At 36.2% G+C, this 25,620-nt stretch overlaps 1 protein-coding gene across 3 annotated transcripts in view; it reads right to left on the bottom strand.

Moving 5' to 3' along the window:
• Nucleotides 1-10,224, bottom strand: part of LOC140149206 (solute carrier family 12 member 8-like) — a 64,143-nt gene extending 53,919 nt beyond the window's left edge. For all 3 annotated transcript variants that reach the window (XM_072171422.1, XM_072171421.1, XM_072171423.1), the window contains exons 1-2: nucleotides 10,107-10,224; nucleotides 2,546-2,790 (exon numbers count right to left, since the gene is read on the bottom strand). In XM_072171422.1, the coding sequence (XP_072027523.1) occupies nucleotides 2,546-2,776 (231 nt within the window). In that variant the 5' untranslated portion in view covers nucleotides 2,777-2,790; nucleotides 10,107-10,224. The remainder of the gene's footprint in view (nucleotides 1-2,545; nucleotides 2,791-10,106) is intronic.
• Between the last annotated feature and the right edge of the window lie 15,396 nt (nucleotides 10,225-25,620).

Below are 25,620 nucleotides of genomic sequence, written 5' to 3'. Positions count from 1 at the left end.
TTGTTTTCTTGCTTCTATTCCCTGTGGTTTTTGATTTTGGTTTGGGTATGGATGTTGGACTGGGATTTTGAAAAATATTAAATAAATCTAAAAATATACCAAATATACGGTATACCAATAAGAAACCCCAAATAAAATGATTAATTTTTTTATGACAGCATTTCTGTTCAAAATTAATACACTATAGTAAATTTACCCCATTCTGGGAAATTTTGGAACATGTATCCTTATACCCACAGCTTTGTACTACATGTTGTATGCCCCCCTCCCTTTGCTCTATCCTCAATTTCGAGAACTGCGGTCCTCATTTTTCAACTTGCTCAGTTGGAATATATGAAATATGTAGAGCAATGATCAATTTGTTTCATAAACTAGGCAATGTAATTTGAAAGATGCAATTTTACTTTCACTGTAATTGATTTTTTGTATGTATTTGTTCATGTACACATGTATACAATTAAAATGCCTTAGTCTATATTTTATCGCCATCCATGAATTGCTTCTAAAAATACTCACAATCGATCATTTTTATGAAAAAATAATCAAAAACTTATAAAAGGAATAAGTTCTGCGATTAGACTTTAATATTTTTATTGTGTGTGGGATGGATTTGTGTCTTTGTTATTCATCATTTACATCCTGCCTTGACTATTCAAATTATGTAACATCATTATTTCAATACAATTATTAGGATATTGAATTCAGAAACAGTAAATGTTTGCAGATATTATTTTATTACCAGGTACATAAAATTTTATGGTCATAAAATTTGTACAACATTTCTATCATCCCTCTTGATTTTGTCCAGCTGCATTGTTACTTACATGCATACATTTGTTTTAGATGATCGGTTTATATGTGTGAATGTATTGTATGGAAACTGGCAATTAAAAAGGGGAGGAAAGTGCAATGATTTGCAGCATGCTTCACACAGGCATAAACCCTCAAGCCTCAGCACACTTCATAGGAATTTACTGATGAATAAAAACCAGTTTAAATGTTGGCAACAATCAGGGAATTGCTAGGAAGCACACACCTTATACATACCACAATATGCCAGGATCAGCTTCTCAAAATCTTGTACAGGTAGCTAAGATAATTTAAGCAGTTAATGCTTGCCTTGGGAAATTTCAAGTTCGCTCAATTACTCAAGAACCAACACAGACTGCACATGCTGAGGTTAAACAGGGGGGACCAGTATGCAAATTAAGAGAAAAAATCAGGTCATCAAGTGGATGACCAGGTCATGAAATCTTTGGTCATCCGTATATATTTAGAATTTTAATTTTTTGAAGTTAAAATATTAAAAACCCATTGTTTTTAAAATCAACCATGAATGATCCTAGGAATTAGCTATAGGTCAAGTAACACTCTAAAAGCGAAAATATAAAACAAGTTTTATAAAGTATGGGCGTCCGACGGATAACCTGCAGTGAATGACCACTTAATTTGCACATGGGGGGGGCATTTAATACAATGTACACAATTTTTATGACATTTGGCCTATCAACCAGGGACATATTTTTGATCACTGATACGGGACATACTCTCAATATTTATTTACATTATTTGCAGCCCAATGCATATATATTTATAACACAGTGATAGTCCCTGGTTCCTGTGAGGTCCCTGGTTGAAGTACAACGTAGCATCACACAATTTGTAACATGCCCATTTGGAGATGATTACAAATTTAAAATCCTTTTCATTTTGGTAATGGAAAAATATGCACTTTTAGAAATTATGAAAGAAAGAAGTCCTAAACATTGAAAAACATCTCAAATTCTCAAGTCATGGAAATACAAATGAAAATGAAGGAAAAACAAGCCCTTTGTAAAAATATTTACTCCTGATCATCAAATGCAATTTCAATGTGTTTCTAATCTACAGTCTATTGCATAAGTTTGATACCATAGACTGCCCACAGTTCTGTGTGTACACTGTGCACCCATGTTTGGAGGTGTGTTTTCACATGGACGTCCGTGATTCAGGGTGTTAGCTAGCCACTCGTCCACATGTCATTTCATTTTGGATGGGCAGTTTACTCCTGTGACAGGCAAAATTAATCCCTGTGACATATGCTAAATTCTATAAACAATGCTTGAATAAGTTCTTGAAGATAGAACAAAATCAGACAAAATCAAGGCTATAGCAATAGCTATTTAAACTGATCTAGTTTATGTTGTCATGGTCAAATTTTTACAGGCAGTTTTGGAGAAAACGACTGGCACTAGTCAAATCCTAACTAAGACTCTGCCATGATTGGTGCCATCCATGTACACTACTACACACTGTCCCCACATACAAATTCACTCACACAAGTGAAGAGCTCATAAAAGTCACAGCAAAGCCACAAAAACATGTTACAAATAAGCTGCATTTCTTTTACAAAGCCCCTAATTGATTAATTATGATTTAATCATCTAAAGGACCAATCAAAATAGAGCTTTTAGATTTCTTTGCAATTTTAAGCTATCTTACCATATCTCTGATTGGCTCAATACATTATATAGCCCTCTTTGTAACCAATCAAAACAAGTCTTACCTGTTGTTGTTCATCAAAGAGATCCTGAATCTTCTCTCCACCCACACCCTGCTGATAACTGTCTGCATTGCCATCAACTCCACCCAGTCCACCTACACTACTAGCTGTGTTTGCATTGGTATCCTCACTCAATCCAAACTTTCCCCATTCAATATTCTTCCCACCACCTTTTGGAGCACCAACCAATCCAGATCTTTCTGCATCAAGGTCCTGATAATTGTAGTCTGCCATTTTTGTATGGAACCCTGAGATGGAAGAAGAAAGGTAAACCATGAAATGATTAAATGGGCAAACTATAAGCTCATAATAGGCACTTTGGTTTAGTTTTATTTGGCAAAACAATACCTCAGAACAGAACATTAGTATATAAATATCACAAAATACATTACATAGCATATTTATACAAGGCGGTTCTCGAACCATGAGTCTCGCCTGCTTTCGTGACCACCTGCTTTTGCGATTACTTTTGGTAGAGGTAAATGAATTTGGTGGTTATCGGCTGGGCACAATTATCTGGCTGATGGTGACCGTACCCATCAAGTTTCATGCCCACCAAGATTCATGCCCGACCAACAGTTTTTACTAATTTGACCTCAGATGACCCCTGGTGACCTCGAAATGACCTTCCAAAAATTGGGCTTTAAATGTTGACTGTACCCACCAAGTTTCATGCCCATACAACAGTTTTTACTTAATTTGACCTCAGATGACCCCTGGTGACCTTGAAATGACCTTCCAAAAATTGGGCTTTAAATGTTGACTGTACCCACCAAGTTTCATGCCCCTACAACAGTTTTTACTCATTTGACCTCAGATGACCCCTGGTGACCTTGAAATGACCTTCCAAAAATTTGGCTTTAAATGTTGACTGTACCCACAAAGTTCAGGGGTGTGAAATGGCTTTTAAAAAAAAAACGGAAAATTTACCAACCAGTGGGTTTCGAAAAAAATCGGAAAATTTACCTACCAAACTACAGTACGGTACAAATTCGATGCTATTCCGCGCGTATTTCAAAAGCAAAAAAATTGAAGATTATAAGCTTCCATTTCATGGCCTAAATGTGAGTGTCGCTTGACAAAATTACATTTTATGGTAGCCATGATGTATCTTCTCTTAATTCCATATGCTTTTTATGAAATCCAATGTGAAACTTCCGATGGATGGTTTGGATTGTAAATCACTTACAAACAATCACATAATTTCGTATTTCCCCACAGCGACCACGGCGCCATTTTTAACATCATCCGATGGGCGCAGTTCCAGAACACAATGAGTATGAACGAGGAATCAAAGAATATCGCGATGATGTTATGACCTGCGTTTCAATGACCCGGATTCATGACCTTTCAAACATCGTTAATCTTATTTCCAGTCGTTTTATTGCAACACGTAATGCTATCAGAAGTGCACAGACACTATTTTGATTTTTGATGTTTTAAAAAAGCTGAAATTGAAATCGGTCGGAAAAATGAAAAAAGCGGATTTCCGCTTTTAGCGGAGATTTCACACCCTGAAAGTTTCATGCCCGCATACAACAGTTTTTACTAATTTGACCTCAGATGACCCCTGGTGACCTTGAAATGACCTTCCAAAAATTTGGCTTTAAATGTTGACTGTACCAACCAAGTTTCATGCCCATACGACAGTTTTTACTAATTTGACCTCAGATGACCCCTACATGACCTCAGTGACCTTGACGCACTAACCAATACAAACCGGTTCTGTCTCGGGTCAAGATGCACCCACCCACCAAGTTTGAGGAACGTGCGACTCATAGTCTCCGAGAAAATAGGCGGAAGGCAAACTTTAACCAAAACTTTAACCAAATTTGTCACATACACCCCCCCACATACCCCCCCCCCCCCCCCACACACACATACACACATACATAAGGAAAAGTGATTATATAGTCTCCTGCCTTATCAGGCGAGACAAAAAAAACACACAATGGCAAAGATAGCCCAAGAAAGCCCTAAAAAGGGCTTGTCATTTCCATTGGGTCCTTTAGAATAAAACATTATTTACAATAAATTACATAAATATGATTGCACACTTGGTAAAACAACTGCATAAAACAGATTCAAGTCAAGATAAGTAGCTTTTAAATGCCTTTCTAAACTGTGAATGAGTTTTGGGACCTTTAGCTTTTGGTACCAAAAATGTTGTTGCACTGCCTGGTCTAGTAATTCTCGCTATTCGCAATAAGGGCGCCGCCAGCGTTTTGCGATGTAATCGTGATGTATCATGGGAAAAGGTCGACATCCAAGTCGCGCAATACTAATATTACCATGCTATTACATAGGAACACGTGACAATATTTTTTTAGTTTGTCAAAATAAAGGTGTTACACGCGAATCGATACTCAATAATACTTAACGCGGCTGTGTACTCTAGCCATTGTTTCTTTCTCAAAATTGAGTTTTTATGATATGTTTGTACCTTGTTATGTTTTTTATAAATACAAGGAATGAAAATCCAGATTTGTAAACTCCAACTGCAATATTTTAAGGATTTTATTTCACTATTCCACTCGTGTTTGAAATTGAAAAGGAAAGAAAATCTTTGTTGTACCAGCAAGGTACACCGCGCAACAACTCATCGCGTTGCGTATCGCGCAATTTGTTAACGCACAAATACGCGACGATACGCGACGCTTATCTGCATGCGTGGCGCATCTTATGGAAACACCACGGAAGCACTGATTTCACAAAAACCTAGTGGTCAAATGGCTCCGTTTTAGCTGATAAAATGTGGGGTTTTTCAAGTTCTTTCCCCCGATTTATATGTCAAGTTATGAATGGATTTCGCTCAAACTTCTCAAGGGGCTGTGGATTTACCCGATGTTCACGTAATATAAGTTACAAAAACGAAAACTGTCGATTCTCCTGTGAGATTCGATGAAAGTGCAAAATGTGACCACTTTAAACTTCAACGGCCATTATTTCAATGTTCATTTTCTCGGTAAAATGACGATTTAGGTACACGATAACTCAATAAATACAGCATCTATAGGTAAGCAAATATGATCATCGTAAAAAGCATGATCGACTCAAGAAACGGTTTTCTCATTTTTTATATTTTGGTCTATTTCGATTTTGGGCATCATTTTGTGCAAATAGGCGTTTTGAATTTTAAAAAGTTCATTTTGATGCCTTATATGGTCAATATCTCAAAAAATAAGGCCAATATCAAAAAAATCAAAAACCGCTTTTGGAATGGAGCCTCAAGATTGAGCTAAAAACTAAATAAAATATTTTGGAAAGAATGTTTTTTGTTATGATGTACCTAACAAATATTGCCAAAAACTCACTTTTTGTGATTTTCTTCAAAATTGTTGTTTTTACCCCAAATCTGTATTTATATTAAGATTTATTGATGTCTTGCCTTCATAAAATGTATACTTTTATATGTTTTATGTGAATAATTACAAAGTTATTGCACTTTTACTACATGCATGTCTGAGAGTACACAGCCACCTTAATAATGTGATTTGAAATGTGCACAATTAATTTTTCTCTATCGATTTGCGTGTAATACCGTTATATTGACAAACTAAAAATATTGTCACGTGTTCCTATGTAATAGCATGGTAATATTCAGATTATGCGGACTTGGATGTCGACCTTTTCCCATGATACATCACGATTTTCCCATGATACATCACGATTACATCGCAAACCGCATGGCGCCTTCTTATTGCGAATAGCGAGAATTACTAGACCAGGCAGTGCAACAACATTTTTGGTACTAAAAAAATTCACAAAATGCAAATACTCTGGTGCAATATCATTAAAACTTTAAAAACATGATTGAGTTCAAGTTGTTTTTAGATCCTGAGGGGTGCACGATAGTAATAAATTTCCCTATACTTTGTGTACAAAATGGCCTCTATTCAAATGGCTCTACCTACCTTATGAAGCGACTCAATTTTTCAAAGTGATGTTTTCCTGACTGACAAACAAACAAGCAAGTAAACAAACTAAATTGAATATATTGGTGACCATTGAATTTTCGAGCTACCGGATCACGAATGCAATACACTTTTTTCACCCAATTTTCATAATAGAAGCACTTGTGATTTTACCTAGTAGCAGACGGTTTGAGAAATACATGAAAAATCTGAATAAAAGCATGGAATCTTTTTCCAATCTTGGCAGATGTTTAGATTCAAGCCTACATTTATTACCTGGCACAAATTTTTCCCAAAATCTGCACAATTTTTTTGGTTTTTAATAATGATTTATAGGTGGGTAACTTTTACCGAAATGTAAAAACACAGCAGATCAGGACGGAATCCCATAAGAGACATTATTTGGAGATGTGAAATCTGACGATGCAGGAAGATGAACTAAGCCAAAGATATGCTCTCTACACCATATTGCAAGGTAGAAGAAGACCTGGAAAGCAAAGAACATCCTATTTGTCTTATGTACAGAAACTGTTGGGGGACTTCAACAACTTTTTACTGCCAGATGCCATAACCGCTTTGGCTTCAAATCGTAGTACATGGAGAAACTGTAATCGCTTGCTTCCCAGCCGAATGAAATGAATGAAGTTGTTTCGGGGTAGACGAGGTATTGTTGGTCGAAGCAGCCAAAAAAATTGATTTTCATTATCTAAATCAATATATTATTGAAAAATAACACTTTGATGTTTTGCAAAAGTTCATTCAACAAATCATACTTTAAAAACTTACTTATTGTTGTTAATGAGTTATGTATGTTTTATAAAAGTGTTCAGCCCTCTTTACAACATAACTCAAGAACCACAGGACCTACAAAGGTATATACGCGATATTTGAATTCTGCTAGTGCTACACACTCGCTATGAAATGATCAATGCAACTGTTGCCAAAGCTCACTACCAGCAAGATGCTGTGAACTACCAAATCGCAACAGTTTAAAATAGTTGCTAATGCTATTATAGGTGGTATTTGATGCATTTTCTCGAAATTAGGAAATGCACTTCAATATGCCTTTTGTTTGAAGCAAATTAGACATACGGTTTCCATAATACACCAAATTATATTTTCTTTGTATCTTATTGTTTTTATCAATAATCAATATAGTTAATGAGCTAAAAGCCAATATTTTGCTAAAAATCAATGCATAAATGTTCACGGTAGGCTACTTTTATTTTGCCCTGAAACTTGGTCAAAGTGTTTCTAGTATGTTCTAATGTATTATATAGTGAAGCTGCCCCTAATTTGCATATTTGCATAATAAATAAGCTAATTTGCATAAATGCTAATTAATTATGCAAATTAGGGTGGCTAGCTCATTAATTATGCACAAATTATCTGGAAGTCATTAGGAACACTTTGACCAAGTTTGAAACCAATATTCTATTAAACAAAAATGTTATGAACATTTATGCATTGGATTTTAGCAAAATATTGGCAAAAATTACATAATGAGCACTTTCAAGTCATATTAGCTCATTAACTGTATTGATTATTGATAAAAACAATACAATACAAAGACATAAATTTAAAATGTATGTATTATGAAAATCGTATGTCCGATTAGCTTCAAACAAAAGGCATATATTCATCAGTGTTCTCTGCCCTACTCAATTAATATGTTTAAAACATAAATGTGACACGATCAAGGGAAATGAGTCGGATGTCGCTAATATTGATTTTGAGATATTGGCAAAAAAAGTGTTCAAATTCTTTTGTTTTATATTGTTTTCAGCGATTGATCAAGTGACGTAACTTCGCAAAGAAAAGTCGTATCAACATGGGGTTTTCAGTTTTTGAAAGCTCTAAATGTCCTCTTTAGAAACAAATGTAAAACTCATTTTCGACCAGGGTCGACATGTGACTCATTCCCCTTGATCATGTCACAAATAGAGCACTTTCAAAATGCCTAACCCAGGTCTCATAATATCGTAGATTGATGAAACAATGACGTACACAAAGGCTGGGTGCATCACCTACCCGAACTGCACTTTGCATATATTGCATGACTGACAAACACTTTGATGAATTAAAATAAAAAGCACAGTGATTTATACGGTACGGTACGCTATGAACAAGACATAAACCCACAAGCCTTAGCAAACTTCAGGAATTTGCTGAACACTTTGGCAGCCCAAGACACACTTAAACCAGCAAATTAAATTAACAACAATCAGGGACTTGCAGCTCACACCCTATTCAAACCACAATAAACCATCACAGCCTGGATTTGTTCTCCCTGTATTCCTACGGGCAACCAAGACAACTGAGCAGTTAGTTCTTTCCCCAAGGAATTTCAATTTAGCTCAATAATTCCACAAGAATTGTAAACAGAGACAGTACAGGGCGCAAACTCACACCAGTACACGTCTTAAAAGTCCTAACTTACATAATGCTGGCATTTACTGACTTTATTGATGCACACAGCAACGTCACAGTTTTCTATGCAAGGCGTCGATTGGGATGCCTCCACCATGGGGCAATTTAAATTCGGAAAGCTATAATTATAATATCAAAATGTCAAAAAAACGCATTTGGAGCCAAAATACGCAAATTGCGCCGCAAATAACGCCGCAAATAACGCAATTGCGTATTCGTAGCAGCCCTACTATAATAATTAAACAGCTAAATCAACTGAACGAGTAGTAAACAAACAAACATAACCTCAAATAACCTTTAAATTTGAAATCTATGTGATCTTAGATACCGTACCGATACTACCAATACATGAAGGTGCAGCTACGACCCAAATTAGTTTGATATAAAATTGGATCGATTGAGCAAATATTTATTGGTCGAGCTATTGCGTTTTAAAATATTGGACGAGATGCAGTCGAGTCCAATATTGTATAAAACTCATATAGCGAGACCAATAAATATTGAGTGAAGCATGTCGGGCATTTTTACAATGCCCGACATATTACCGATGCAAAGTTATTAACCTCATTCATAACCGTCGCTTTGATCTTTTAACTTTACAAAAATAACACAAAATTTTCCTCAAAAATTTGTAAAAATAAACAATTTTTACATCTTCCCTTTCCCAAAATCGATCAGGCTAAAACAAGGCGACCAATAACAAAAGTGCGTATTAGAATCTGCATGTGCAAATATGGTAGCGCATAATCCAAATCGGCAGCCAGCACACGCCGGTTTGTTGGACGCTTTAATACGGCGCATTAACGGAAGTCAATTATATGCGACATTGGAACAATTGCGCATTTTCGGGTCAATTGTGAGATATTAATGACCTCGATTTGCGTTCGCGTTTTCACAAATTTTAAACTAATGTAATTGGATCGCACGCATCGCGTTTATTAATAAGGTTATGAATATTTTCTAATTAGCTGTCATATCCCAATTGTTTGATCTCTGGCATAACCCTAAAAATGTGCTAAATATCTGAGTGCAATAATATACAATGTTTAGGCTGAGATGTACACTGACACATTAACACACACACACACACTGTACGTCATTACATGTACAAATGATGTAGCTATCATGGATGGCTATCAAAAATCGGTCCAAATAAAAGCATAATTATTTATTAATTTACACATCTAAGACCAAACCAGTACTTTGCACAGTTAACATACCTGAAATAGTTGAGCAAAATGGCAGTAAATACTGTTTTATTCCCTAGGATACCGGTAATTTAGGGCAACATCTTGGTCAAATCAGCTCCTCCAGCTCGCCAACATCACTGAAGCAGCTGTCAATCAGGAATAATAGACAAAGGGATAGGCATCCTAGTCTGCTGCCCTCATTCGAAATATGTATCCTAGGTCTAGACAATAGGCGGATTAGCGGCCATTTTGTCTTCGACATGATTTATTTATTTATTTATACTTTAGTACACAAATATATAAGTTAACAGGTTTACAATATTAAAATTATATTCTAAATATACATTCTGTAGTAAATCGATCAAATGACGGTGATTGTTCAGGTATTATATGCTTGATAAAATTAAACTGTCTGACCAGCTAGTATTCTCCTCCGCCGTCAGTGTGATTCCAGACACTCCACGTACCGTGTTGCGAAGGTGGAGGAGACTAAAGCTGTATTGACAAACACGCATGCGTTAAAAAATATGTAGCCTAGGTCGAACAATAGCGTTACGTAGTTTCCGGCATTGTTCCTATGCACTTTCACCCTCCTGTGTCAATACGATGGGTTCTTCTTTATATCCGACAGAGGGTATGCTTCTTGATTTTCTAATAGACAAGATACAGTATTCAAAAATCCTAAAGTAATTAATAATATGCTAGTTTTACCCATTTTAGTTCATATTTAGCCTTCTATTCATTCTAATTTTGCATGAACGTACAGGGATTGTTGGCAATTTGAAATGTATACAAACAAGTTGAAGTCTATTTACAACAACCTGTTTTCATGATTCATTAATTTTTCATGTCTTGTTTTATAGGCCCAACTTGGTAATTGGTGAAAGTCTCTATATCTTTCGATTGACTGGTATTTTGTTTCTGGCGTATGTTTAATTTAATGTGTAAAACGTTTAATAAAGGAGGTTTTTGACAATAAACATGATAACCAGCAATCAAAATCAATAAATTATGAAGATACTTCACACAGGTGGCGCTATGCTACCTGCCTGTACAGTGCTGCAGTGTACAGTGCTATCTTCAGTAGATTGTAGATAGCATAACTTCACACCACACGCATAACTTGGTTCAAGTGGTTACACTGAAGTTGGGTAATTTGTAGGTTGAACACCGTAAACTTTGAACACTTATAACATGCATAACTAAGTATTCATTTTATTGGCAGTTTATAAGCCTAGTGAAGAGTTACCGTAAAATGGGGTAACTTTGGGAGTTTTTAAACCACTGCTTCCAAACAAAACCAATTATAATTATTTCTAATTAACTCGATTTTATGACATAGGGTTCCCCACTACACTTTGAAGTTGAAAAAGATTTTTTAATAATTTTGTAAGGGTGCCCTAGGGGTTAAAAAATAGCATGACCAAAGTTACCCCGCATTTGGGGCAACTTTGGTCAGAGTATTACATTCCATGAAGGAAAAAAATCAGAAAAATTGATCTTCACTGTATATGGGCAAGTTGTTGTTTTTTGTGACATTTGACCCGTTGTAAAAATAATCAAGCACACATCCTGGCTCACAAATATCGATTTTTATTTTTTCTGAAAAAATTTTGGGAGTGGCGGGTCTGATGGTGGGGGGGCAAGCGGTTTTTTAGTTTTCCTATGGGATTTTTTAAATTTCAGATCGATGGGGGCACGTGCCGTCACCCCTGTGCCCCTATAACGCTACGCCACTTACGGTATGGGAAAAGGGGCTTCAAAGGGTGAGGCGGTCTCTGGAATGGAAAAAGAACATGGTTTTGAGGGCGACTACAAAGTTTCCGATGTACTACAATGAAGCCAAAGCGGTAAATGGCATCTGGCAGTAAAAAGTTGTCAAAGCATTATGACACATAGGATGTTCATTGCCTTCGCTTCCAGGTCTTCCCGTACAAAAAGAACATTATGCAGAGTTCATCTCCTCCAAGCATCTATGTCACAGGAATCGTTGCCCCGACTTTAAGCAGTAGGCCTATCAATACCCAGTAATGTTAGATGATTGTTTGTCCAGCTATTATTTTAGGGTCTGCTTAAAATTTAATGAAACTGTTGTAACGAGTAAAATCTGACTATTTTACCGATTTTCAATAGCTTATGATATGCATAATCAGTTACCATTTCACATTTCATTTAATATCATTTCATACAGGTATTCATTAAAATGAGCACGATTTTCATGTCAAAATCACAGTAAATCGAGGTTTAGGCATAATATTGGTGCCCTGTCCTTTGAATTTGCCCGTTTTTTGAATACCAAATTTTAAACCTCAAAATGGCTAAAAGCCAGCAAACAGAAAATTTTGCATAGGGGCCTATAATGTGACCCGTTCTAGCAAAATATAACTTAAAATGGAACTAAGAAATCTGTATAAAAAATCTAAAATCTTGGCAAAATTCATCATATTAATTTCAAAACCAACATTTCCAAAAGCAAGGGCAAGGTATCATTAAAAAGCAGGTTAAACCGCTAACCCTCGCCCGGGGGGTGGGGGAGGGGGGGGAGGAGGAGATACCGTAAGGGCCATTTGATTCAATTTGGATTATTACTTCAAGCCATAATGTACGATCTTATAATAATTTTATGAAATTGGTTAATTGTTTTCAAACCGGTTTTTTTTGGGCATATTTGTAATATTTATTCATGTCCCAACTTGCACCTAAATGGAATCGGCCAAACTTGCTGTCTTTATAGGTGAGAGTAGCACTGGCTTCTGTGCTGTACCTGATACCTGAATGATGATTTTCCAACTGTAGGATAGTAGCCGATAGTTCAGCACTGGTAGTTCCACCATAGACCATGGAAGATATGGTTCCACAAGAGGGGCTATCAGATCTTAGAGCATCCAAGTAGCCCTTTCCTTAGGCAAGGCCTACCTGCTGAGCAGTGATGACAGATTCAATTTACACTATGTATTGCATGGTCTGTTGTCAAAATATGTATGGGAAAATTTTCATTTTTCATTTCAAACTTAATTTAAACACATGCACAGTGAAATTTGCACTCCACAAACTATCTTCATTAATTTTACATTGGTAGAAGAATTTTAGAAGTATTGAGATCTTTGGTGAAATTTAATTTGCATGTACGGAAATGTGATAGAGAAGTCAAGATATCCAGTAGTCAGAGACAAGGAGAGAAAGTCATGGGTAATAACTTAACTCTCTCCGCGCTGGTGTCGACTGCAGACGACAAGTTATAAAAAATTCAAAAATTCAAAAAATTTCAGAATTGTAAATTTTCATGACCATATTTGGAATCATCATGAAAAATGCATTAAAATGAGTACAAACAAGCCTATAGTATTGATTCTTAATGGTTCTTAAAATAGTTCTTGATATTTTGAGAAAATATCTCAAAACTTGGAACTTTTTATAATATGGATAGCACGAAGAGCATTAAGTTCAGGTAATTGAACAACAATTCAATAGCATAGCTGAGATTTTTGCTAGAGGGGTTAGCCTGTGTAGGGCGGGGGCCCAAATCCACCAAAAAGGGGTGGTATGGGGGTCGTGGTGCGACGCCCCTACATCGACAAATAAGTCCTCTTTTCGGAGTAAAATTATCAAAGAAGGTCCCAAGTAAAAAGAAGATTTCACAAAGGGACCACTTTTCATGCTAACTTGAGCTGTTCAAAATATCCAACAAAAGTACATTCATAGATGAAGTAAGATGAAGTAGAAAATTCTGCACTTCTTCCTTGCAAAAACATCCTGTCATGTACAGGCCTGTTTGTATAGATGTTACGTACTTTTTTGAGGGGGTAAAGAAATGAAAGAATCATTAATTATTGTTTGCCTTAAGCATGTACATGTTAAGGGGGCTATCATTTTCTTCAGCAGGGTGGTCCCAATTTACAAAAAGTTGCCGTCAATAAAATTGCACCCCCCCCATTTTGTCAACAAAAATTTTATGACCCCCCTTATATAGAGCTTATATATTTTTTATAGTTTGATTAAATGATTGATTCACTTCACTTCACTCTTTACTTTACTTTTAAAGTAAAGTAAAGTACTAAAGTACTTTACTTACTTTACTTTACTTTTACTTTTACTTTTACTTTTACTTTTACTTTTACTTTTACTTTTACTTTTACTTTTACTTTTACTTTTACTTTTACTTTTACTTTTACTTTACTTTACTTTACTTTACTTGAGAGCACATCAGACATATCGAATTGCATTCTGAATACGAAGAATGTTTTTCTGATATCAAATAATTTTCATTTTTTGAAATTCACGATATAATACAAATTTTATGACAAATTCTTAAAATTTGATATTTTTCACATTTTTGATATATAACAGTCCTCGAAGTAGATTTTATAAATCTAATGACATATTCTTAAAGTGTATGTAGCTGGGAGGAAAAACCGACGATCAATTGAAAATTTTGACCTTTCATATTGAAGATATGGATTTTCTTTTTTGGTGTTTTGGGAAAAAAATCCACATCTTCAATACGAAAGGTCAAAATTTTCAATTGATCGTCGGCTTTTCATCCCATCTACATACACTTTAAGTATAAATCATCAGATTTATAAAGTTTACTTCGAGTAGGCCTACCGGTAGGCCTACTGTTAAATATCAAAAATATCAATTTTTAATCATTTGCCATAAAATGTGTATTACATTGCAAATTTCAAAAAATCAAAATTATTTGATATCAGAAGGACATTCTTCGTATTCAGAATGCAATTCAATATGTCTGATGTGCTCTAATGTCCCACAATAAATAGGCCTACTGTCCAAACGTTCATACCCCATCCCTTAAATTGGTGGATCAAGTTTTTAAAATCTCTTTTTATGGTCTTATGTCCTAAATATAAACCAACAACATGTCATTTGTAGAAATTGTCTAGCTTGCTTGTAGGATCTACATCCCCCTTCGCTCAGACCTCTATCGAAAGTTGTAGCCCCCCCATTGATTGATTGACAGATACGACGAGCTACAGGAGACGGGCTCATTATAGTTACATAAAAATCCTCGTCATTGGGTATACGTTCTATGTAAGAATAGAATATGCATGCAAATTATGTTCAGCCATTTTCTTATTAATATGCAAATATATTCATGAATACTCATTACTATTTTTGAATTTATTCTAGTATATTCTAGTACATTGTACTACATTCCAGGACATTCTTGTACATTGTAGTACATTCTAGTACATTCTAGTACATCCCAGTACATTGTAGTACATCCGAGTACATTCTAGTACATCCCAGTACATCCTAGTACATCCGAGTACATTCTAGTACATCTCAGTACATTCTAGTATATCCCAGTACATTCTAGTACATCCCAGTACGTTCTAGTACATCCCAGTACATTATAGTACATCCCAGTACATTTTAGTACATCCCAGTACATTCTAGTACATCTCAGTACATTCTAGTACCTCTTAGTACATCCTAGTACATCCGAGTACATTCTAGTACATCTCAGTACATTCTAGTATATCCCAGTACATTCTAGTACATCCCAGTACGTTCTAGTACATCCCAGTACATTATAGTACATCCCAGTACATTCTAGTACATCTCGGTACATTCTAGTACATCCTAGTACATCCCAGTACATTGTAGTACATCCCAGTACATTTTAGTACATCCTAGTACATTATAGTACATCCCAGTACATTCTAGTACATCACAGTACATTCTAGTACATCATAGTACATCCCAGTACATGCTAGTACATCTTAGTACATTCTAGTATATCCCAGTACATTCTAGTACATCCCAGTACGTTCTAGTACATCCCAGTACATTATAGTACATCCCAGTACATTTTAGTACATCCCAGTACATTCTAGTACATCTCAGTACATTCTAGTACATCTTAGTACATTCTAGTACATCCAAGTACATCCCAGTACATTCTAGTACATCTCGGTACATTCTAGTACATCCTAGTACATCCCAGTACATTATAGTACATCCCAGTACATTTTAGTAAATCCCAGTACATCCTAGTACATTATAGTACATCCCAGTACATTCTAGTACATCACAGTATATTCTAGTACATCACAGTATATTCTAGTACATCATAGTACATTCTAGTACATCCCAGTACATCCTAGTACATCCGAGTACATTCTAGTACATCTCAGTACATTCTAGTATATCCCAGTACATTCTAGTACATCCCAGTACGTTCTAGTACATCCCAGTACATTATAGTACATCCCAGTTCATTTTAGTACATCCCAGTACATTCTAGTACATCTCAGTACATTCTAGTACATCTTAGTACATTCTAGTACATCCAAGTACATCCCAGTACATTCTAGTACATCTCGGTACATTCTAGTACATCCTAGTACATCCCAGTACATTGTAGTACATCCCAGTACATTTTAGTACATCCTAGTACATTATAGTACATCCCAGTACATTCTAGTACATCACAGTACATTCTAGTACATCATAGTACATCCCAGTACATGCTAGTACATCTTAGTACATTCTAGTATATCCCAGTACATTCTAGTACATCCCAGTACGTTCTAGTACATCCCAGTACATTATAGTACATCCCAGTACATTTTAGTACATCCCAGTACATTCTAGTACATCTCAGTACATTCTAGTACATCTTAGTACATTCTAGTACATCCAAGTACATCCCAGTACATTCTAGTACATCTCGGTACATTCTAGTACATCCTAGTACATCCCAGTACATTGTAGTACATCCCAGTACATTTTAGTACATCCTAGTACATTATAGTACATCCCAGTACATTCTAGTACATCACAGTACATTCTAGTACATCATAGTACATCCCAGTACATGCTAGTACATGTTAGTACATTCTAGTTCATCCTAGTACATTCTAGTACATCGCAGTACATCCCAGTACATTCTAGTACATCTCAGTACATCCTAGTACATCCGAGTACATTCTAGTACATCTCAGTACATTTTAGTACATCTCGGTACATTCTAGTACATCCCAGTACATTCTAGTACCTCTTAGTACATTCTAGTACATCCAAGTACATCCCAGTACATTCTAGTACATCTCGGTACATTCTAGTACATCCTAGTACATCCCAGTACATTGTAGTACATCCCAGTACATTTTAGTAAATCCCAGTACATCCTAGTACATTATAGTACATCCCAGTACATTCTAGTACATCACAGTATATTCTAGTACATCATAGTACATTCTAGTACATCCCAGTACATCCTAGTACATCCGAGTACATTCTAGTACATCTCAGTACATTCTAGTATATCCCAGTACATTCTAGTACATCCCAGTACGTTCTAGTACATCCCAGTACATTATAGTACATCCCAGTACATTTTAGTACATCCCAGTACATTCTAGTACATCTTAGTACATTCTAGTACATCCAAGTACATCCCAGTACATTCTAGTACATCTCGGTACATTCTAGTACATCCTAGTACATCCCAGTACATTGTAGTACATCCCAGTACATTTTAGTACATTATAGTACATCCCAGTACATTCTAGTACATCACAGTACATTCTAGTACATCATAGTACATCCCAGTACATGCTAGTACATCTTAGTACATTCTAGTATATCCCAGTACATTCTAGTACATCCCAGTACGTTCTAGTACATCCCAGTACATTATAGTACATCCCAGTACATTTTAGTACATCCCAGTACATTCTAGTACATCTCAGTACATTCTAGTACATCTTAGTACATTCTAGTACATCCAAGTACATCCCAGTACATTCTAGTACATCTCGGTACATTCTAGTACATCCTAGTACATCCCAGTACATTGTAGTACATCCCAGTACATTTTAGTACATCCTAGTACATCCCAGTACATTCTAGTACATCACAGTACATTCTAGTACATCATAGTACATCCCAGTACATGCTAGTACATCTTAGTACATTCTAGTTCATCCTAGTACATTCTAGTACATCGCAGTACATCCCAGTACATTCTAGTACATCCTAGTACATCCGAGTACATTCTAGTACATCTCAGTACATTTTAGTACATCTCGGTACATTCTAGTACATCCCAGTACATTCTAGTACACCTTAGTACATTCTAGTACATCCAAGTACATCCCAGTACATTCTAGTACATCTCGGTACATTCTAGTACATCCTAGTACATCCCAGTACATTGTAGTACATCCCAGTACATTTTAGTAAATCCCAGTACATCCTAGTACATTTTAGTACATTCTAGTACATTCTAGTACATCACAGTATATTCTAGTACATCATAGTACATTCTAGTACATCTCAGTACATTCTATACATCTAGTACATCTAGTACATTCTAGTACATCCCAGTACATTCTAGTATATCCCAGTATTCTAGTACATCCCAGTACATTCTAGTACATCATACATCCTAGTACTAGTACATCCCAGTACATCCCAGCACATTCTAGTACATCCCAGTACATTCTAGTACATTCTAGTACATCTAGTACATTCTAGTACATCCCCATTCTAGTACATTCTAGTACATTATAGTACATCCCAGTACATTCTAGTATATCCTAGTACATTCTAGTACATCCTAGTACATCCTAGTACAGTACATTCTAGTACATCCCAGTACATTCTAGTACATCACAGTACATTCTAGTACATCATAGTACATCCCAGTACATGCTAGTACATCTTAGTACATTCTAGTATATCCCAGTACATTCTAGTACATCCCAGTACGTTCTAGTACATCCCAGTACATTATAGTACATCCCAGTACATTTTAGTACATCCCAGTACATTCTAGTACATCTCAGTACATTCTAGTACATCTTAGTACATTCTAGTACATAGTACATCCCAGTACATTCTAGTACACAGTACATTCTAGTACATCCTAGTACATCCTAGTATCATAGTACATCCCAGTACATTCTAGTACATCCCAGTACATTCTAGTACATCCCAGTACGTTCTAGTACATCTCAGTACGTACTAGTCCATCCTAGGAAATTCTAGTACATGCGAGTACATGCTAGGACAGGCCAGTACATTCTAGTTCATCCTAGTACATCTAGTACATTGTAGTACATCCCAGTACATTTCTAGTACATCCCAGTACATTCTAGTACATCCCAGTACATTCTAGTACATCCTAGTACATTCTAGTACATCCCAGTACATTCTAGTACATCCAGTACATTCTAGTACATCTTAGTACATTCTAGTACATCCAAGTACATCCCAGTACATTCTAGTACATCTCGGTACATTCTAGTACATCCAGTACATCCCAGTACATTCTAGTACATCCCAGTACATTCTAGTACATCCCAGTACATTCTAGTACATTATAGTACATCCCAGTACATTATAGTACATCCCAGTACATTTTAGTACATCCCAGTACATTCTAGTACATCTCAGTACATTCTAGTACATCCCAGTACATTCTAGTACATCCCAGTACAGTACTAGTACACAGTACTCTAGTACATCTCGGTACATTCTAGTACATCCTAGTACATCCCAGTACATTGTAGTACATCCCAGTACATTTTAGTACATTATAGTACATCCCAGTACATTCTAGTACATCACAGTACATTCTAGTACATCATAGTACATCCCAGTACATGCTAGTACATCTTAGTACATTCTAGTATATCCCAGTACATTCTAGTACATCCCAGTACGTTCTAGTACATCCCAGTACATTATAGTACATCCCAGTACATTTTTTAGTACATCCCAGTACATTCTAGTACATTCTAGTACATCCCAGTACATTCTTCTAGTACATCTCCCAGTACATTCTAGTACATCCCAGTACATTCTAGTACATCCCAGTACATTCTAGTACATCCCAGTATTCATTCTAGTACATCCCAGTACACTAGTTCTAGTACATCCCAGTACATTATAGTACATTCCAGTACATATTCTAGTACATCCTAGTACATCCCAGTACATTCTAGTACATCCAGTACATTTTAGTCTCCACTCTTTCCCAGCACATCGCACTTCAGCTCTGATCGTTTTACACATCCTAGTACATTATAGTACATCCCAGTACATTCTAGTACATCAGTATATTCTAGTACATCCCAGTACATTCTAGTACATCCAGTACATCCTAGTACATCCGAGTACATTCTAGTACATCTAGTACATCTCAGTACATTCTAGTATATCCCAGTACATTCTAGTATATCCCAGTACATTCTAGTACATCCCAGTACATTATAGTACATCCCAGTACATTTTAGTACATCCCAGTACATTCTAGTACATCGCAGTACATTCTAGTACATCTTAGTACATTCTAGTACATCCAAGTACATCCCAGTACATTCTAGTACATCTCGGTACATTCTAGTACATCCTAGTACATCCCAGTACATTTAGTACATCCCAGTACATTTTATTTTAGTACATCCCAGTACATTCTAGTACATCACAGTACATTCTAGTACATCATAGTACATCCCAGTACATGCTAGTACATCTTAGTACATTCTAGTATATCCCAGTACATTCTAGTACATCCCAGTACGTTCTAGTACATCCCAGTACATTATAGTACATCCCAGTACATTTTAGTACATCCCAGTACATTCTAGTACATCTCAGTACATTCTAGTACATCTTAGTACATTCTAGTACATCCAAGTACATCCCAGTACATTCTAGTACATCTCGGTACATTCTAGTACATCCTAGTACATCCCAGTACATTGTGTAGTACATCCTAGTACATTATAGTACATCCCAGTACATTCTAGTACATCACAGTACATTCTAGTACATCATAGTACATCCCAGTACATGCTAGTACATCTTAGTACATTCTAGTTCATCCTAGTACATTCTAGTACATCGCAGTACATCCCAGTACATTCTAGTACATCTACAGTACATCCTAGTACATCCGAGTACATTCTAGTACATCTCAGTACATTTTAGTACATCTCAGTACATTCTAGTACATCCCAGTACATTCTAGTACATCTTAGTACATTCTAGTACATCCAAGTACATCCCAGTACATTCTAGTACATCTCGGTACATTCTAGTACATCCTAGTACATCCCAGTACATTGTAGTACATCCCAGTACATTTTAGTAAATCCCAGTACATCCTAGTACATTATAGTACATCCCAGTACATTCTAGTACATCACAGTATATTCTAGTACATCATAGTACATTCTAGTACATCCTAGTACATCCTAGTACATCCCAGTACATTCTAGTACATCTCAGTACATTCTAGTATATCCCAGTACATTCTAGTACATCCCAGTACGTTCTAGTACATCCCAGTACATTCTAGTACATCCCAGTACATTTTAGTACATCCCAGTACATTCTAGTACATCGCAGTACATTCTAGTACATCTTAGTACATTCTAGTACATCCAAGTACATCCCAGTACATTCTAGTACATCTCGGTACATTCTAGTACATCCTAGTACATCCCAGTACATTGTAGTACATCCCAGTACATTTTAGTACACTATAGTACATCCCAGTACATTCTAGTACATCACAGTACATTCTAGTACATCATAGTACATCCCAGTACATGCTAGTACATCTTAGTACATTCTAGTATATCCCAGTACATTCTAGTACATCCCAGTACGTTCTAGTACATCCCAGTACATTATAGTACATCCCAGTACATTTTAGTACATCCCAGTACATTCTAGTACATCTCAGTACATTCTAGTACATCTTAGTACATTCTAGTACATCCAAGTACATCCCAGTACATTCTAGTACATCTCGGTACATTCTAGTACATCCTAGTACATCCCAGTACATTGTAGTACATCCCAGTACATTTTAGTACATCCTAGTACATCCCAGTACATTCTAGTACATCACAGTACATTCTAGTACATCATAGTACATCCCAGTACATGCTAGTACATCTTAGTACATTCTAGTTCATCCTAGTACATTCTAGTACATCGCAGTACATCCCAGTACATTCTAGTACATCCTAGTACATCCGAGTACATTCTAGTACATCTCAGTACATTTTAGTACATCTCGGTACATTCTAGTACATCCCAGTACATTCTAGTACCTCTTAGTACATTCTAGTACATCCAAGTACATCCCAGTACATTCTAGTACATCTCGGTACATTCTAGTACATCCTAGTACATCCCAGTACATTGTAGTACATCCCAGTACATTTTAGTAAATCCTAGTACATCCTAGTACATTATAGTACATCCCAGTACATTCTAGTACATCACAGTATATTCTAGTACATCATAGTACATTCTAGTACATCTCAGTACATTCTAGTACATCTTAGTACATTCTAGTACATCCAAGTACATCCCAGTACATTCTAGTACATCTCAGTACATCCCAGTACATTACAGTACATCCCAGTACATTTTAGTACATCCTAGTACATTATAGTACATCCCAGTACATTCTAGTACATCACAGTACATTCTAGTACATCATAGTACATCCCAGTACATGCTAGTACATCTTAGTACATTCTAGTATATCCCAGTACATTCTAGTACATCCCAGTACGTTCTAGTACATCCCAGTACATTATAGTACATCCCAGTACATTTTAGTACATCCCAGTACATTCTGGTACATCATCAGTACATGTACTAGTACATCTAGTACATTCTAGTATATCCCAGTACATTCTAGTACATCCCAGTACGTTCTAGTACATCCCAGTACATTCTAGTACATCCCAGTACATTAGTACATAGTACATCCCAGTACATAGTACATCCCAGTACGTTCTAGTACATCCATTCTAGTACATTCTAGTACATCTCAGTACATCCTAGTACATCCCAGTACATTCTAGTACATCATAGTACATTCTAGTACATCCCAGTACATCCCAGTACATTGTAGTACATCCCAGTACATTCTAGTACATTATAGTACATCCCAGTACATTCTAGTACATCACAGTACATTCTAGTACATCATAGTACATCCCAGTACATTCTAGTACATCTTAGTACATTCTAGTATATCCCAGTACATTCTAGTACATCCCAGTACGTTCTAGTACATCCCAGTACATTATAGTACATCCCAGTACATTTTAGTACATCCCAGTACATTCTAGTACATCTCATCCCAGTACATTCTAGTACATCTTAGTACATTCTAGTACATCCAAGTACATCCAGTACAGTACATCTAGTACATCTCGGTACATTCTAGTACATCCTAGTACATCCCAGTACATTGTAGTACATCCCAGTACATTTTAGTACATCCTAGTACATTATAGTACATCCCAGTACATTCTAGTACATCACAGTACATTCTAGTACATCATAGTACATCCCAGTACATGCTAGTACATGTTAGTACATTCTAGTTCATCCTAGTACATTCTAGTACATTCTAGTACATCCTAGTACATTCTAGTACATCCCAGTACTAGTACATCTCAGTACATTTTAGTACATCTCAGTACATTCTAGTACATCTTAGTACATTCTAGTACATCCAGTACATCCCAGTACATTCTAGTACATCTCGGTACATTCTAGTACATCCTAGTACATCCCAGTACATTGTAGTACATCCCAGTACATTTTAGTAAATCCCAGTACATCCTAGTACATTATAGTACATCCCAGTACATTCTAGTACATCACAGTATATTCCAGTACATCATAGTACATTCTAGTACATCCCAGTACATCCTAGTACATCTGAGTACATCTAGTACATCTCAGTACATTCTAGTACATCCCAGTACATTCTAGTACATCCCAGTACGTTCTAGTACATCCCAGTACATTATCCCAGTACATCCCAGTACATTTTAGTACATCCCAGTACATTCTAGTACATCGCAGTACATTCTAGTACATTCTAGTACATCCCAGTACATTCTAGTACATTCTAGTACATTCTAGTACATTCTAGTACATCCAGTACATTCTAGTACATTCTAGTACATTAGAGTACATCCCAGTATATTCTAGTACATCCCAGTACATTCTAGTACATCCCAGTACATTATAGTACATCCCAGTACATTTTAGTACATCCCAGTACATTCTAGTACATCGCAGTACATTCTAGTACATCTTAGTACATTCTAGTACATCCAAGTACATCCCAGTACATTCTAGTACATCTCAGTACATTCTAGTACATCCTAGTACATCCCAGTACATTGTAGTACATCCCAGTACATTTTAGTACATTATAGTACATCCCAGTACATTCTAGTACATCACAGTACATTCTAGTACATCATAGTACATCCCAGTACATGCTAGTACATCTTAGTACATTCTAGTATATCCCAGTACATTCTAGTACATCCCAGTACGTTCTAGTACATCCCAGTACATTATAGTACATCCCAGTACATTTTAGTACATCCCAGTACATTCTAGTACATCTCAGTACATTCTAGTACATCTTAGTACATTCTAGTACATCCAAGTACATCCCAGTACATTCTAGTACATCTCGGTACATTCTAGTACATCCTAGTACATCCCAGTACATTGTAGTACATCCCAGTACATTTTAGTACATCCTAGTACATTATAGTACATCCCAGTACATTCTAGTACATCACAGTACATTCTAGTACATCATAGTACATCCCAGTACATGCTAGTACATGTTAGTACATTCTAGTTCATCCTAGTACATTCTAGTACATCGCAGTACATCCCAGTACATTCTAGTACATCTCAGTACATCCTAGTACATCCGAGTACATTCTAGTACATCTCAGTACATTTTAGTACATCTCGGTACATTCTAGTACATCCCAGTACATTCTAGTACCTCTTAGTACATTCTAGTACATCCAAGTACATCCCAGTACATTCTAGTACATCTCGGTACATTCTAGTACATCCTAGTACATCCCAGTACATTGTAGTACATCCCAGTACATTTTAGTAAATCCCAGTACATCCTAGTACATTATAGTACATCCCAGTACATTCTAGTACATCACAGTATATTCTAGTACATCATAGTACATTCTAGTACATCCCAGTACATCCTAGTACATCCGAGTACATTCTAGTACATCTCAGTACATTCTAGTATACATACCTAGTACATACATTCTAGTACATCCCAGTACATTCTAGTACATCCCAGTACATTCTAGTACATCGCAGTACATTCTAGTACATCTTAGTACATTCTAGTACATCCAAGTACATCCCAGTACATTCTAGTACATCTCAGTACATTCTAGTACATCCTAGTACATCCCAGTACATTGTAGTACATCCCAGTACATTTTAGTACACTATAGTACATCCCAGTACATTCTAGTACATCACAGTACATTCTAGTACATCATAGTACATCCCAGTACATGCTAGTACATCTTAGTACATTCTAGTATATCCCAGTACATTCTAGTACATCCCAGTACGTTCTAGTACATCCCAGTACATTATAGTACATCCCAGTACATTTTAGTACATCCCAGTACATTCTAGTACATCTCAGTACATTCTAGTACATCTTAGTACATTCTAG

Source organism: Amphiura filiformis, chromosome 3 (genome assembly GCF_039555335.1).
Source record: "Amphiura filiformis chromosome 3, Afil_fr2py, whole genome shotgun sequence".
NCBI lineage: Eukaryota > Metazoa > Echinodermata > Ophiuroidea > Amphilepidida > Amphiuridae > Amphiura > Amphiura filiformis.
Note: the sequence above shows the minus strand (reverse complement) of the source record. Positions and strands in the feature narration are given on the sequence as shown.